Source organism: Lolium rigidum, chromosome 5, assembly GCF_022539505.1.
Source record: "Lolium rigidum isolate FL_2022 chromosome 5, APGP_CSIRO_Lrig_0.1, whole genome shotgun sequence".
Taxonomy (NCBI): domain Eukaryota; kingdom Viridiplantae; phylum Streptophyta; class Magnoliopsida; order Poales; family Poaceae; genus Lolium; species Lolium rigidum.
The window spans coordinates 160811445-160825066 of NC_061512.1; the positions used below are offsets into that span (position 1 = coordinate 160811445).

At 44.1% G+C, this 13622-nt stretch overlaps 1 protein-coding gene across 1 annotated transcript; it reads right to left on the bottom strand.

The window, feature by feature from the left end:
- Window positions 1-406: 406 nt before the first annotated feature.
- On the bottom strand, window positions 407-12789 carry LOC124657969. Its single transcript, XM_047196424.1, has 8 exons — window positions 12549-12789; window positions 12374-12464; window positions 4717-4760; window positions 4176-4633; window positions 3834-4095; window positions 3690-3753; window positions 1161-1248; window positions 407-967 (listed from the first exon to the last, which is right to left on the bottom strand). Exons 3-6 carry the CDS (start codon window positions 4723-4725, stop codon window positions 3721-3723), a joined length of 762 nt encoding a protein of 253 aa, XP_047052380.1. The 5' UTR covers window positions 4726-4760; window positions 12374-12464; window positions 12549-12789; the 3' UTR covers window positions 407-967; window positions 1161-1248; window positions 3690-3720.
- Between the last annotated feature and the right edge of the window lie 833 nt (window positions 12790-13622).

The following is a 13622-nucleotide window of genomic DNA, read 5'->3' on the forward strand; positions in this document are numbered from 1 at the left end:
TCGGGGACTTTCAGAATAAAATCAGCCGTCCTTTCAACACAGCAAACCGGCGATTATATGTATCGTACGATCCTATTCAACACCAGCACGGCTTCTTCACGGATAACAGGGTCGATTACTTGTCACATGTTAAAGTATAATCTCAGTCATCCAATCATTAGATCCCACCTCTTCCATCAAGTAACTGTATAAATATCAGAATAAATCTGAAGAGCGATCCCTAAGATTCGTCCTTGATTACACTATCTGATAAAACAATTTAGATATCATGGGTAATTAGATTATGGAAAATGGATCAAAAAACATTGGCTGCTTTAACGATTTCAGTATTATTACTGCCCAAAAGATTTTCCAAAATTAGTCCATAGAACAATAGCACTTGGCAAGTAATTTGGTCAGTTGCTGTTTCATCATACCAATTGTAGCCTTTGATGATGTGAGAAGGGATAGGATATAAGCCTTGCTACAAGATCTTAATATATTAACTCGACAGCTGACTTGACTATGGAATGTAGTGGCCAATACCGAACACTGAAATTACAAAAAAAGAAAAAAAAAAGATACTGCTTATCATGTTGTCACAGAATAATTAAATTTTAAAACTGGTACTGCTCCAAAAGCGATGCTATCTTTGAAATCATCGAGGACAATTTGTTGATTTGATGGAGAAACAACAATCTCAAGCAAAGCCCTAAGACCAACAACCTTTGTTTCACTTCAACCAGTATCATATGATTCATCGTGAAATCCTGGTTGCCCTCAACCAAGGTCACACAAAACTCAACAAGTTTATCATGCTGGACATCTTGAGTCCGCAATCTTCTTCAAACCAGTCAAGAATTGAGGCGTAACACTATCCAAATAGTCCCACACGTGATTTCTGGGCTGATACTGTGCATGAACACTTGCGTAAAATTTTACTAGCCGATGAAGACAATAATGCCATTGACCGATGATTATTGTAGTCCTGCATAATAACAAATCAATCAGAATTATGTTCCATGCAGCACAAAAGGAAGAATATAAGTTCCATAAATCAAAATCTCTATATAAATTAAAAAACAGTAAAAATCATTAGTTAGTAAAATATTTATGACATGATAATCTTGTTCTCATGATTAAATAATAATGTGACATAAATCACCTTATAATATACTTACACAGGATCTCAAAATGCTGAAAAAGGTTAGTGTTGAACGTATGGGAATCACCAAGACAAAGTAGAAGAGTGACCAGTGCAAATCTAACCTGCAATGAAGATTCCGATAAAATATTAAAAACAGAAAATATGTGGGGCAACAACAAGTTAGAAACTAAAAGTGACACCGAAGAATGAGAGAATGAAAGGATTTTATTGCCTTAATTCACCCACGACCATTATTAAAACACCTTTATTCATACACAAGAATTAACACCCACAACTCTGTTAATTGACTCGAATATACACTAAACAGTTTAAGGAAGTCCCAGTCATGTGTCATTAAATCCTCATGCTCACTAGAAAATAAACATGTAAATAAACTTGAAAACCACAACCATTATCAAAACACCTTAATTCACTCACAACAATTAACACCCATAACTCTGTTCATACGCTAAAATATACACTAAGCAATTTGAAAATAGTCTTAGGCCTTGTGTCATTAAATCCATGCTCGCTAGATAATAAACATGTAAATAAGCTTCAAAACAGAGTGATTTGATTGATAAGGAGTGCAATTATTAACCATGATTGACAAAGAGTAAGATAAATCTTTGGGGAAAAGCTTATGGTTCTAAAGAATTTAATATCTCTTACAGTTGATAAGGCATTGACTGATAAATAAGAAAAATAAGTTTTTAAAAGTAAAAAGTGTGCATCCATACAACTCCTTAATGTTCATAATAAGAAAGTTGTCACGTTGAAGATAAGTTTGTTAGCTTCCAAAGTGAGTGGCTGCTGCTTTACTTGACAAGTGGGTCTGACATATCATGGGCGATATCACAGCAAGGTGCCGATCGACTTGGCATTGCAAACCTACCAAGGAATGTTCTCTCTAAGGATGTTTTCAAATGGCCTGCATCCCCCTCAGGCCAAATTAGATTTGCGATGGCAAATGGAATGTGGAAGTGTTGAGCACTGCTCAAATGCAAGATATTTATTTGGCTTCGAAACAACCAACCATATTCTCTTACAACACGTTTACACCAGACAAGTTTGGTATGTTTGCACAAGCAAATTGAGGTTGACGATCAACATACCAACAGCTAAAGACACCCTTGATTTCAAAAAAAAAAAAAAAAAAAAAACTAGAGACACCCTTGAGGACTGATGGGAGAAAGTATCCAGTGGAAACCGATCTACAATGGAAACATGGAAACTCTAATGTCAGCAGTTGAATAAAACGTGTAGTGCCGAGATGAATCAGGAACGAACTGGTACGTTTTTGCAAAGAAACACCCACCTGATTGCAGTAGTTTTTCACAAAACCCCTTATAGTATCTCTTCTTCTCAACTTTGCAACTAACTGTGCAGTCCCAAACAGCAGGACACTACGAGCAAGATTTTGGCTGAGAAATACAGGCATCGAGAGGAGTCAACGAGGAGACCATCAACAGCAAACGTCGTCAGCGTGCAGCCAAGGTGGAGTGGCTTGGTTCACGGCTGCTAGAACCAAATTGATGTCGTCTCGTGACTCATCCAAATTCTTCTATCCATGGCACCAGATCCAGATGAATTTCGTGCTAGCTCCATGTCTTCAGATTGATGCTTGCACATGTCCTTCCAGTAAGAGCTTGAGCCGACGAGGACATCAGAGACCTGGATCTGACAGCCCATCCCACCCTCCATGGCCAGCAGAAGACAGAGTTTGCGTCAATATTACTGGATGGTATGATCTAGAAATCTCGAGCCTGATTTTTTTTTTTTTTTGGATTAGCAGTGGATTTGGGGGCAATGTTTGGAGAGAGAGAGAGAGAGAGAGAGAGAGAGGGGGGGGATAGAGGAGGTGTTTTGTGCAAACATAAAACGAGCCATGCGGGCGTGATTTCGTAAGAATGCAATGTTTGGGTGGTCTCTCATCTCAGTTGTACATTTCCCATCCAATGGCACACATTGGAGTTTCCATGTTTCCATCGTAGATCAGTTTCCATTGGATACTTTCTCGACTGATGGATACACGCCAGAGCAAGGTTCCACAAGAACGAAAAAAAGAGCTTTGACTGATTGGTGCCCGGAGTCAGCAAGATGCTTGGGAACGTCAGCTAGCATTGTGATGAGGAAGATAATCTGGCATTCCGAATTTTGAAAGACATGAAGCTATGGGTGCCAGCAGGAGTGGGAGCTGGAGGCGTAGTTTTTTTAGTAGTTTCCAGTTTATTTAGTTTCGAGATGGAGTGTTGGTAACACGGCTGTTTGCAACCAGTGGTGCTTCTTGTAATGTAACTATACCTTCTATAAAAATATGGTATATAATTTGCATGCCCTCTAAAAACGTGCTATTGTATGGTATTTGTCACTAGCTTCACAATACATTGTTGAACTCAGCTGCAGGGTACACTATTGTGCAGCAAAAATATATCACGAGATAATCAAATGCGATGAGCTGAGCTTATTGATTTGATAAACAACTAAATAATGATCAGCACGATCTGTAAGTATTTGTTGGAAAAGGCTAAGTTGTTAACTTGCTGATAGAATTTTTCTGTACCTCTGGCCAAAATGTTGCACTCATTTTGCTCTTACTTGCCTGCTGCAAGCTTCCCCTTCTGCCTCTGGAAGAATACGAGTAAACTGAGCTTTACATTAAGTGTAGTTTCACCATCATTAACATAATAGCTTAGCTATGTACTACCTGAATATTCTCCAGTAGCTGAGGAGCAAAATAACACGCATGACGCGCATATGTTATTTTACATCCTCCACCAGATCTGGTATCTTCATGGCTGATAGCCCCAGCAACTATACCCGCCATATCGAATACCGCTGCACCAACAGTGTCCACAAAGCTATCATCAATCAGGTTAAAAGTGAACATCTCTTCACTTCTTGGTGTCTTGGTCTTCGAAAAACCTCTTACACCATCAAGAGCAGGATATGCTGTAGTGTCAGGGTGACTACAAAATATTAACATTATTGTTAGTTGAGACCTAAAACAAAATGGTAGTGAAAATAAAATCTATTTTTTGTGACTTACATAACAGTGCCTGAGTAAGAATTTAATCCGCTGTCGCTTCTGTTAGCCAAAACGAAAACATCTCCCCTATGATAGGTCTGGGTGTGAAAAGTCACAGCTGGACAGTGAGCAGGACAATTTTTTACCTCCAAAACCATATGGCCATGTTGAGTTTTACTAATAAAGACACAGGCATCTCTGATGATGCCCCCATGAAAGAATACCCGCACTATGTCACCCCCTTTTGGGTCAATTCTGGGAGACGGAACCACAACCAAAGCAGTCCCTTTGGCAGAATCAACAATAAAGCCAGTTGAAGCTCTGTAGTGGGTCCTTGCAACCAGCTGTGTATCTTGAGTTTCCCTTTTCCTCTTCCCTGTTACCGAGACTTCAGATCCTCGCATGAAAAATTTAACAATCACAACTGACCGGATAACACGGGCTTCCACCTCATCTAACAAGTCCCTCCGACGCAGAATCTAACATACATAAAGAATAAGGATAAGAGGTTTAGAACTTAAACCAATAATTTAACATGTACCAAGCAAGGCCAGAACTTTACCGGAGCCATGATGGTAGACGAGACAAGCAAATGCAATAGTCAATCTGCAAAGTAGTCGTGGGTCAGGGTGTCTAACCACTAAACATTAATCAAATAGTCTCCTTGGCAGTAATAACCGTAATAAATAAGCACTATAAAAAGGGGTAAGGTGGCGACTGTTGTTGCAGCAACCCTTATAAATATACAACCATAGAATTGAATAAACTAAGCTAGATATTAAATACACCGAGAAGCAAACAGGCAAGAGGAGGAGCTCAACGCCGGTTGAACATAGACATTTTCTAGCTACTACCATTATTTATCATTATTCAGAAGTCTACAGCACATGGGGCAACATACAATAACTCACATTCGGCGTATATCCAAATACCATATTCCAGCAAAGGATTTGCACATGTTTAATGAAAATAACTAGCATCTATATCCACACACCAAATTCCATCTTTAGCATTTCAATAGGAAAAATACTTGCTAGTATTGAAGGCACTAAGGTAGGTAATCTCAGGCTGTCTCATATCAGGTTATTATTCCCTTCCCTTCGTTGAACTCTTGCAACAAAAACTATAGCTAGAAGGTCATATATTCTGGTTAGTTCTTCTTATTTAGTTGAACCGTTTTGCCGCTCGTGCACATATACCAATTAGCAGCTAAGAGCATCCCCACCAGGGCCCCCAAACGGCCTTTGGGGGCTATGGCCCAAAATCGCCCCCACCGGGGCACCCCAAACTGTGCTGGCGCCAAACTGAGCCCGCTAAGTTGACTGGCAATCCTTTGCCCGCCCCGTAGACAGGGGGTCGAACGGGGGGCTTCGACAACGCTCGGCGCGTCGAAAAAGCCACGCATGCTCATGCTAGCAGCGACACAATGCCGGTCAACATGTGGCAGGCGTCACGTGTAAGTGTGGGTTTCCGCCACGTGACGGCGCGGCTCACGATGCCGGCGTAATGGCGTCGACCTACCTGCTTCCGCTTGGCTGCCGCTCGATAAAAGGTGAGCACTGCTCGGCCTCCACCTCAAACCCTAGCCACCGCATTTCCCCTTCTCGCCATCTTCGCCAAACCCTAGCCACCTCAACATGTCGCACAACCATGAAGCCGAGGGGAGCTGGAGCGGGAGGAGCGACGACAAGGAGCGCGAACGGCCACGGAACCTCATCATCAGTGAGGCGCACCCCCTGGGCGAGGCCGGAACTCTTCGTACCGCCGGATTAGCGGCTCCCCAGCTGCCGGAAGAATAGCGCTGGGGTACACTGTCCTGGCAGGTCCCACCTCTGCCAGAAGGATACGCGCGTAACGCAAGTACATTGCGTGGCGACAGAGCAAGCTCACGCCGGATGTGGGGGGCCCTCTTCGTCGTGGATCACAACGCCGCCATCAGAGTGACCTTCAGACCCTACGGCGGTCCGTACAACCGCTATGGGCTCCGCAACTGGCAGAGGGGTCGCAACGTCAACGTCGTGCTCGCCTAGCACAACTACACGCCGGGCACGCCGCCCTTCTAGATGCCGCGGTGGCCACATGATGGAGGATAATAGAGAAAATAAAATATAACTGAACTTTAGTAGTGGCTTCTACACGCTTCTATATTATTCCTCCTTTAGTCATATGTATTAAAGGGGTTTCTAGAGTGTTCTAGGTATGAGTTGTAACTTATCTCTTTCCTATCTTTAGTAGTGTTCCCTAGAATGTTTTAGTTGTAAGTAGAGCTAAATAGTGAAGGCTCATGCAGCCTATAAATAGAGGTTCCACCTCTACTTATGTAACCAGACTATGTACTATCCACCTATCAATAAAGAGAACTTTGTGTTCTTGTTTTAGATCTTGGATTAGATCTTGTGTGTTGAGAGCTTGAACTAAACTCTTGACAGCCCCACCCCTAGAGCGATATCTAGGTTACGCCCCTAGAGCGATATCTAGCGCAACACGTTGAAGCGGTTCCTTCAACATTTGTGCTATCCATATTGTAGCAGCACGGTGGAGCTGTTCCTCCACAACCTTGTGCTGCTTCAGGTGGTATCAGAGCCATAGCTGTTGGTTCCCCCACTAAGAGCGAGCTGCAGCAAGCAATGGAGGAGTTGGGAAAAAGAATGGATTAACAACAAATCCAAGCGTTGCGTGAAGATCTTAACCAGAGATTTGATCAGCTAGTTAAGATGATCAGAAAGGGTGTTCCTCCTAGTGCCAATGATGAAGAATCACCAAAGGTTGGAGAAGATGCTCAGCGGAGAAGAAAGGGAGGTCATCTTGGAGCAAAAACACCTCAAGCACATGTTGTTCAGCGTACCTCAAGAAGGCCAACTTATGATGAAACTTCTGAAGATGAAGAAAATGGTGAGGGCCTTGAAGAACCTGACCTCTATGGACATCCAAGAGTACCCAACACTACGTATGCGAGGGATACATACAAGATGAAAGCTGAGATCCCTACTTTTAATGAAATGTTGATATTGAAGGGTACCTTGATTGGTTGCATGAGGTGGAGACTTTCTTTGAGGTCATGAATATTCCAGAAGACCTTAGTGTTTCTTTGGTCGCATGCAAGCTGAAAGGAGAAGCTGGTGCATGGTGGCATCGCCTTCAAGAAGACCGCAGGCTAAAAGGAGAACCTCGTGTGCGATCTTGGCGGCAAATGAAGAATCTTTTAAAGGGGAGATTTTTGCAGTTTCAGAATTGTGCCCAAAGAAATAGGACTGTTTCAGAATATACAAGAATATACAGAGGAGTTTCTAAGGCTACAAGTGAGGTGCAACCTTGCTGAAACAGAAGTTCAACAAGTTGCAAGGTACATCAATGGTCTCAGTGATGTTATCCATGATCGTTTAATGATGCAGCAAATTTGGTCCCTTGATCAAGTACAAGCTCTAGCCTTAAAGGCCGAGGGGTTGGTAAAAACAAGAAAGGCAAGTAAGGCTCCATATCCACATACAGAAGGCTCATCTAACTCCCATATGGTTGAAGAGGAAATCGTTCAACGTAAGGCAAAACAACTTGTCCAAAAGCAAGCTAGAGGCAAGCGTAGGGCAGAGCCAGTGGTGAAATGCTACAAATGCGGTGAAGATGGACATGTATCTAGCAATTTCCCATTGAGGAAATTTGTCAACACATCAATCCATGATGACGAAGAATATGAATCTGAAGATGTAGAAGGACAAGATGTTTGTGAAGAGGAGGGAGAAGAGGTGATATGCATGATTCAGCCCCTTGTGTGCTCAACACCACAACCCGACAACACACAACGTAAAAAAATATTTGAGAGCAAATGCTCGGTGAATGACAAGGTATGCAAATTAGTGATTGATAGTTGCAGCTGTGAAAATATTATCTCTCAGAATTCGGTGAACCATTTAAAACTTGAGACTCGTGATCACCCAAGCCCATACACTATTGGATGGATCAAGAAACGGGTGAATATGAGGGTCACCAAACAATGCAACCCGCCACTCTCTTTGGGCAAGTACTACCGCTCAAATGTATTATGTGATGTGGTTGATATGGATGCCAGCCATGTTCTTCTTGGGAGACCTTGGCAGTTTGATGTGGATACCACACATAGAGGGAAAGAAAATTCATACTCCTTCACTTGGAACAAGCGAAAGATCATCATTCTATCCAAACAATCAGATCATAATAGCTCTAAAGAGGAGGGGAAAAGTATGTTAACTATTTCTCAGACCTCTAATGAGTTTACGGGAAACTTGAAGGAGGCAAATTTGTGTGTTGCACTTGTTGTGAAAGGAGAAGTTCAACCAGAGGTTGAAATTCCAGCAAGGGTACATGACCTACTAGCTGAATTTCAGAGCATACTCGGAGAGCCACAAGGCCTACCACCAATGAGAGGAATTCAACATCGAATGGACTTCATTCCAGGAGCAAGTCTTCCTAATCTGCCACACTACCGAATGAGCCCAAAAAAGCATGATATACTCAAGGAAAAGGTGGAGGAGTTGCTGCATAAAGGGCACATTCGAGAGAGTATTAGTCCATGCGCCGTACTAGCTTTGATCACACCAAAGAAAGATGGATCTTGGCACATGTGTACATCAACAAGATCACCATAAGGTACAGATTTCCTATTCCCCGTTTGGATGATATGCTAGATCAGCTTAGTGGTGCAAGAGTGTTCACAAAGCTCGATTTAAAGAGCGGATATCATCAAATTTGCATTAGACCCGGGGACGAATGGAAAACAGCTTTTAAGACAAAGTAAGGGTTATTTGAGTGGATGGTGATGCCATTTGGACTCTCTAATGCACCAAGTACCTTTATGCACTTGATGAACCAAGTACTTCGTCCCTTCTTATCCCACTTTGTTGTGGTTTATTTTGATGACATCCTGATATATAGCAAGGATGAAGATGAACACTTGGATCACATCCGAAGGTACTATGTGTAATAAAAAAGAACGAACTCTAGGTCAACCTAAAGAAGTGTGTTTTCCTTCAAACAACACTTCTTTTCTTGGGCTTTGTCATAACAAGTGAGGGCATTCACATTGATGACTCTAAAGTTAAAGCAATCAGAGACTCCAAAGACTATTTCTGAGGTGAGAAGTTTCCATGGCCTTGCAACTTTCTATAGGCGGTTTGTGAAAAATTTCAGTACCATCATGGCACCAATTACTGAATGCCTAAAGAAAGGAAAGTTCCAACGGAACGAATCTGCTAAAGCTAGTTTCAAGGAGATAAAGGAAAAACTCTCACAAGCTCCCGTCTTAGTACTACCCGATTTCAACTAAACTTTTGAGCTAGAGTGTGATGCAAGCAGAGTATGCATTGGGGCTGTTCTATCTCAAGAACGAAAACCCATTGCATTCTTTAGTGGGAAGCTAAGCAAAGAAAGACAGAAGTGGAGTACCTATCAGCAAGAATTGTACGTTGTTTTCCATGCTTTAAAGACCTGGGAAGTCTATTTGTTGCCTAAGGAGTTCATTGTTTACAGTGATCATCAATCCTTGAAGCATTTTAGAAATCAAAAGCTTGTGGACCACATGCTAGCAAGATGGGCAGCATATTTGGAGAGGTTTAACTACCTTATTGTGCATAAATCTAGAACAAGGGTCGCCGATGCTTAGTCGTCGTGCATGCCTCTTGACTTCTTTCGAGGTTGAACTTCTGGGCATGGATCAAATAAAAGAGTTGTATGAAGAGGACGAAGACTTTGGCCATGTTTGGGTAAAGCACCTAAGAGACCAACCATTAGGCGACGGTTAGGCAAGATGGTTATCTCTTCAAGGATGATCGGTTATGCATCCCAAGAAGTTCTCTATGTGACAAGTTGATTAGAGAGCTCCATTCAAGTGATCTTAGTGGCTATGTGGGACGTGACAAGACTATCGCTAATCTAGAGGCTCGTTACTATTGGCCACAATAGAAGAGAGATGCTTGAAGAGAGATGCTAGAAAGTTTGTTCAGCGATGCCCCGTATGTCAAACATGCAAAGGCCAGGTCCAGAACTCAGGGTTATAGATGCCTTTGCCTATTCCTGATGCTCCATGGGAGGATATCTCTATGGACTTCATCTTGGGTTTGCCAAGAACAAGGCAGTGGGAATGGTGTTGTTTGTTGTGGTGGACAGATTCTCCAAAATGGCTCATTTCATGCCATGCCGCAAGACAACAGATGCTCGTCATGTGGCAAATTTATTCTTCCGAGAAGTGATCAGACTTCATGGGGTTCCACAGTCCATTGTTTCAGACCGTGATAGCAAGTTCCTTGTTGCATTTTGGCTGGCTTTGTGGAAGCAATTCAACACCGAGTTAAAATTTTCTACTACAGCTCATCCATAAACAGATGGACAAACAGAAGTGGTGAACAAGTCTTTCGGTAATCTGATCCGTTGCATTTGTGGTGATAAAAAGGGACAATGGGATTTAGCTTTATCTCTTGCTGAATTCTCCTACAACAATTCCAACCATAGATCAACAGGAAGGAGTCCTTTCTCTATTGTTTACACTAAAGTTCCAACACATGTGGTGGATAAGCTACCATCAAAGGGAAGCTCAAAGGCAGCATTGCCCTTTGCTGAGAACTACACAAAGCTATTTGAAGAAATTCGCAGTGTCTTGGGAGGCACAAAATCAGAAGTATAAACGGTTGGCTGATTGCAAGTGGAGGCTGAAATCGTTCCAAGTTGGTGATAAAGTGATGGTATACCTCCGAAAAGAAAGACTTCCTTTAGGCGTTAAAGGAAAGCTTAGGCAACGAAAATATGGACCCTTCTCTATCCTAAGGAAGATAAATGATAATGCTTATGTGATAGAACTTCCAGCAGAGATGGGAATATCCAACACATTCAATGTGGTAGACTTACTCTTTACCATCTAGAACAAGCACTTTATGAGGATAACTCAAGGTCGAGTTCTAAACAACCAGGGAAGAATGATGGAGGACAGTAGAGAAAATAAAAGATAACTAAACTTTAGTACTGCTTTTACACACTTCTATATTATTCCACATAAAATAATCCTTTAGTCATATGTATTAAAGGGGTTTCTAGAGTGTTCTAGGTATGAGTCCTAACTTATCTCTTTCCTAGCTTTAGTTCCCTAGAATGTTTTAGTTGTAAGTAGAGCTAATAGTGAAGCCTCATGCAGCCTATAAATAGAGGTTCAACCTCTACCTATGTAACCAGACTATGTAGTATCCACCTATCAATAAAGAGAACTATGTGTTCTTGTTTTAGATCTTGGATTAGATCTTGTGTGTTGAGAGTTTGAACTAAACCCTTGACAGCTCCGCCCCTAGAGCAATATCTAGGTTACGCTCCTAGAGCGATATCTAGCGCAACACGTTGAAGCGGTTCCTTCAACATTTGTGTTGTCCACATTGTAGCAACACAGTTGAGTTGTTCCTCCACAACCTTGTGCTGCTTTACCGCATTACATCCAGGTGTTGCCGCCCATCTGCTAGTGCCTAAGGACGCATGCACGGTCGGCACCTTCGCACCCCTTCGTGCCGAAGACGGAGCCACAGTCACCGCCTCTTCGAGCTAGGGGGAGGGGGGTCGTCTTCCGGCCCATCATCCCCAAGGTCGACCCGGGCCTCCGCGTGCCGAAGAAGGAGGAGGCGGCGCTCCTTCAGGGCCACCTCTACTTCCGTCTTCCCGGTCGTACCCCACTGTGCCCACCCAACGATAATGAGAAGGAGAAGAAGGTGACAGAATATCTCCGCCACCAGGCAGAGTTGTGCGGCCCGACGATCTCGAGGACTCGCCTCAACGACGTTCCGGCAGCCGACGAGGAGTATGCCACGTGGTGGTCCGCCACTGACAGTGGTGCCGTCATGGACTTGGACGAAGACGGCGGCGGGCATGGCAAAGGGGGCGAGGACATTGACTTCTCGTCCTCCTTCTAGGACGACTACATCTGCGATGGTGGCGTCGACGAGGTTGACAGCGGCCTAGCCCTTGACTGGAGGGTCTTCCACCACCGCTTGGACTAGATTAGTTTTTTGTGAAAATTCCTTCAAACTTTGTTTAAATCCTACGTGGTTGCACCACACGAGTCCCCCCTCCACCACCAGTCCACCACACACACACCCAAAGCCTATTTCCGGCGCTGCTACCGGCTGTCATTTGGGAGGCCCCGGCGGGTGCTCTAACGATTCAGACATAATTTGGAAGTAAGATAAGGGACGGGGTGAAGGGGAACGGAGACTCACCCACGATGGGTGGTGCCGTGGTGGGGAAGAGAAAGGGGAGGTGCGATTGATCCGGACCGCCTTCCTTCGCCACAATCGCGATATTCTCACGCTGCATTCGGTCGCCAATCAACCAATAATTCAGGCAAACAACCAAATGTGAAACGCAGGGAGAGAGAAAAAAAATAGCATCCACCTGGTCAATTGGCCTCCTCAGTTGAAGTTGCAGCCCGTGTGCCGCTGCTCTCCCGGCTTGCCCCTCCGTCGTCGCCTCCCGGGCGGCACCTCCACCCTAGCCGGATGCAAGCGAACTCCTCCTCCGTCGCGCGAGCTAGATACTGGAGGCTGGGTGAGAGATGTGCCTTGTAGAAGTGGAGCGGCGACGGGGAAGGGGGAGAGGACGGCGCCGCTGGAGAGAACGGGTTAGGGTATTCGAGCGGCGAGGTGAGTGGCGGCGGCGGGTGAGGGCGAGAGATGCAGAGAGAGAGAGAGTGTGTGCAGACTCAGGCTTTGCCACGCTGCAAGCCTGCAACCCATGCATCTACTGTAGATCTGAGATCTAACGGCCCAACTGTACTCGCGGTGGACATGCCGCTGACGACAGAAGATGAGCGTTGAGCTTGAGCGACCCGACCAAAGTCCGGTGCGGGGTTGCGCGTGCAGGTGCACATGTGTCAAGTGTCACACGCTCGCATGAACCTCCCGTAATAAGGTTTTTTTTTTCAAGGAAACACGCGCGCAGCCACCGCCTCAACCCTAGCCGTCTATAGTTCATTCTCCTCCATAGATCGGTTCCTCCTCTTCTAGTTGGTTTCATCGCCGTCGGGAGGAATGGTAACCCGATCTATGCATGGAGTTTTCAAGAAAAATTCTGTTTTCATTAGATTATGTTAGTATTTTGGTGGCCGCCTTCTTGTTGGTTCCCTCAATGGAGATGGCATCATCTGCAATAAGTGATCTTCGGACTTTCGTTCGGTGACGAAATCTTCTTCCCGGCGTCAATGGTGGTGTTGAACGATTACAATTTTTTAGCTATGGATCTTTAGATCTTGCTTCGCTAGATCGATTTTGGATCTTTTCTTATAGTTGTCGCGAGGAGAATTATCCTCGTAGTTTTTGTCCCGGCTGCTACGTGCTCGACAATGGTGATTCGTACTCTTGGCTCTCCATTGACGTCGACAAGGCTAGTTGGTTGTTATTCCCTGACATGCTGGTGTTGGTACTCTTGCCGATGTTAAATGACTGCTTTAATGGTTGTGCGCGTGCACGC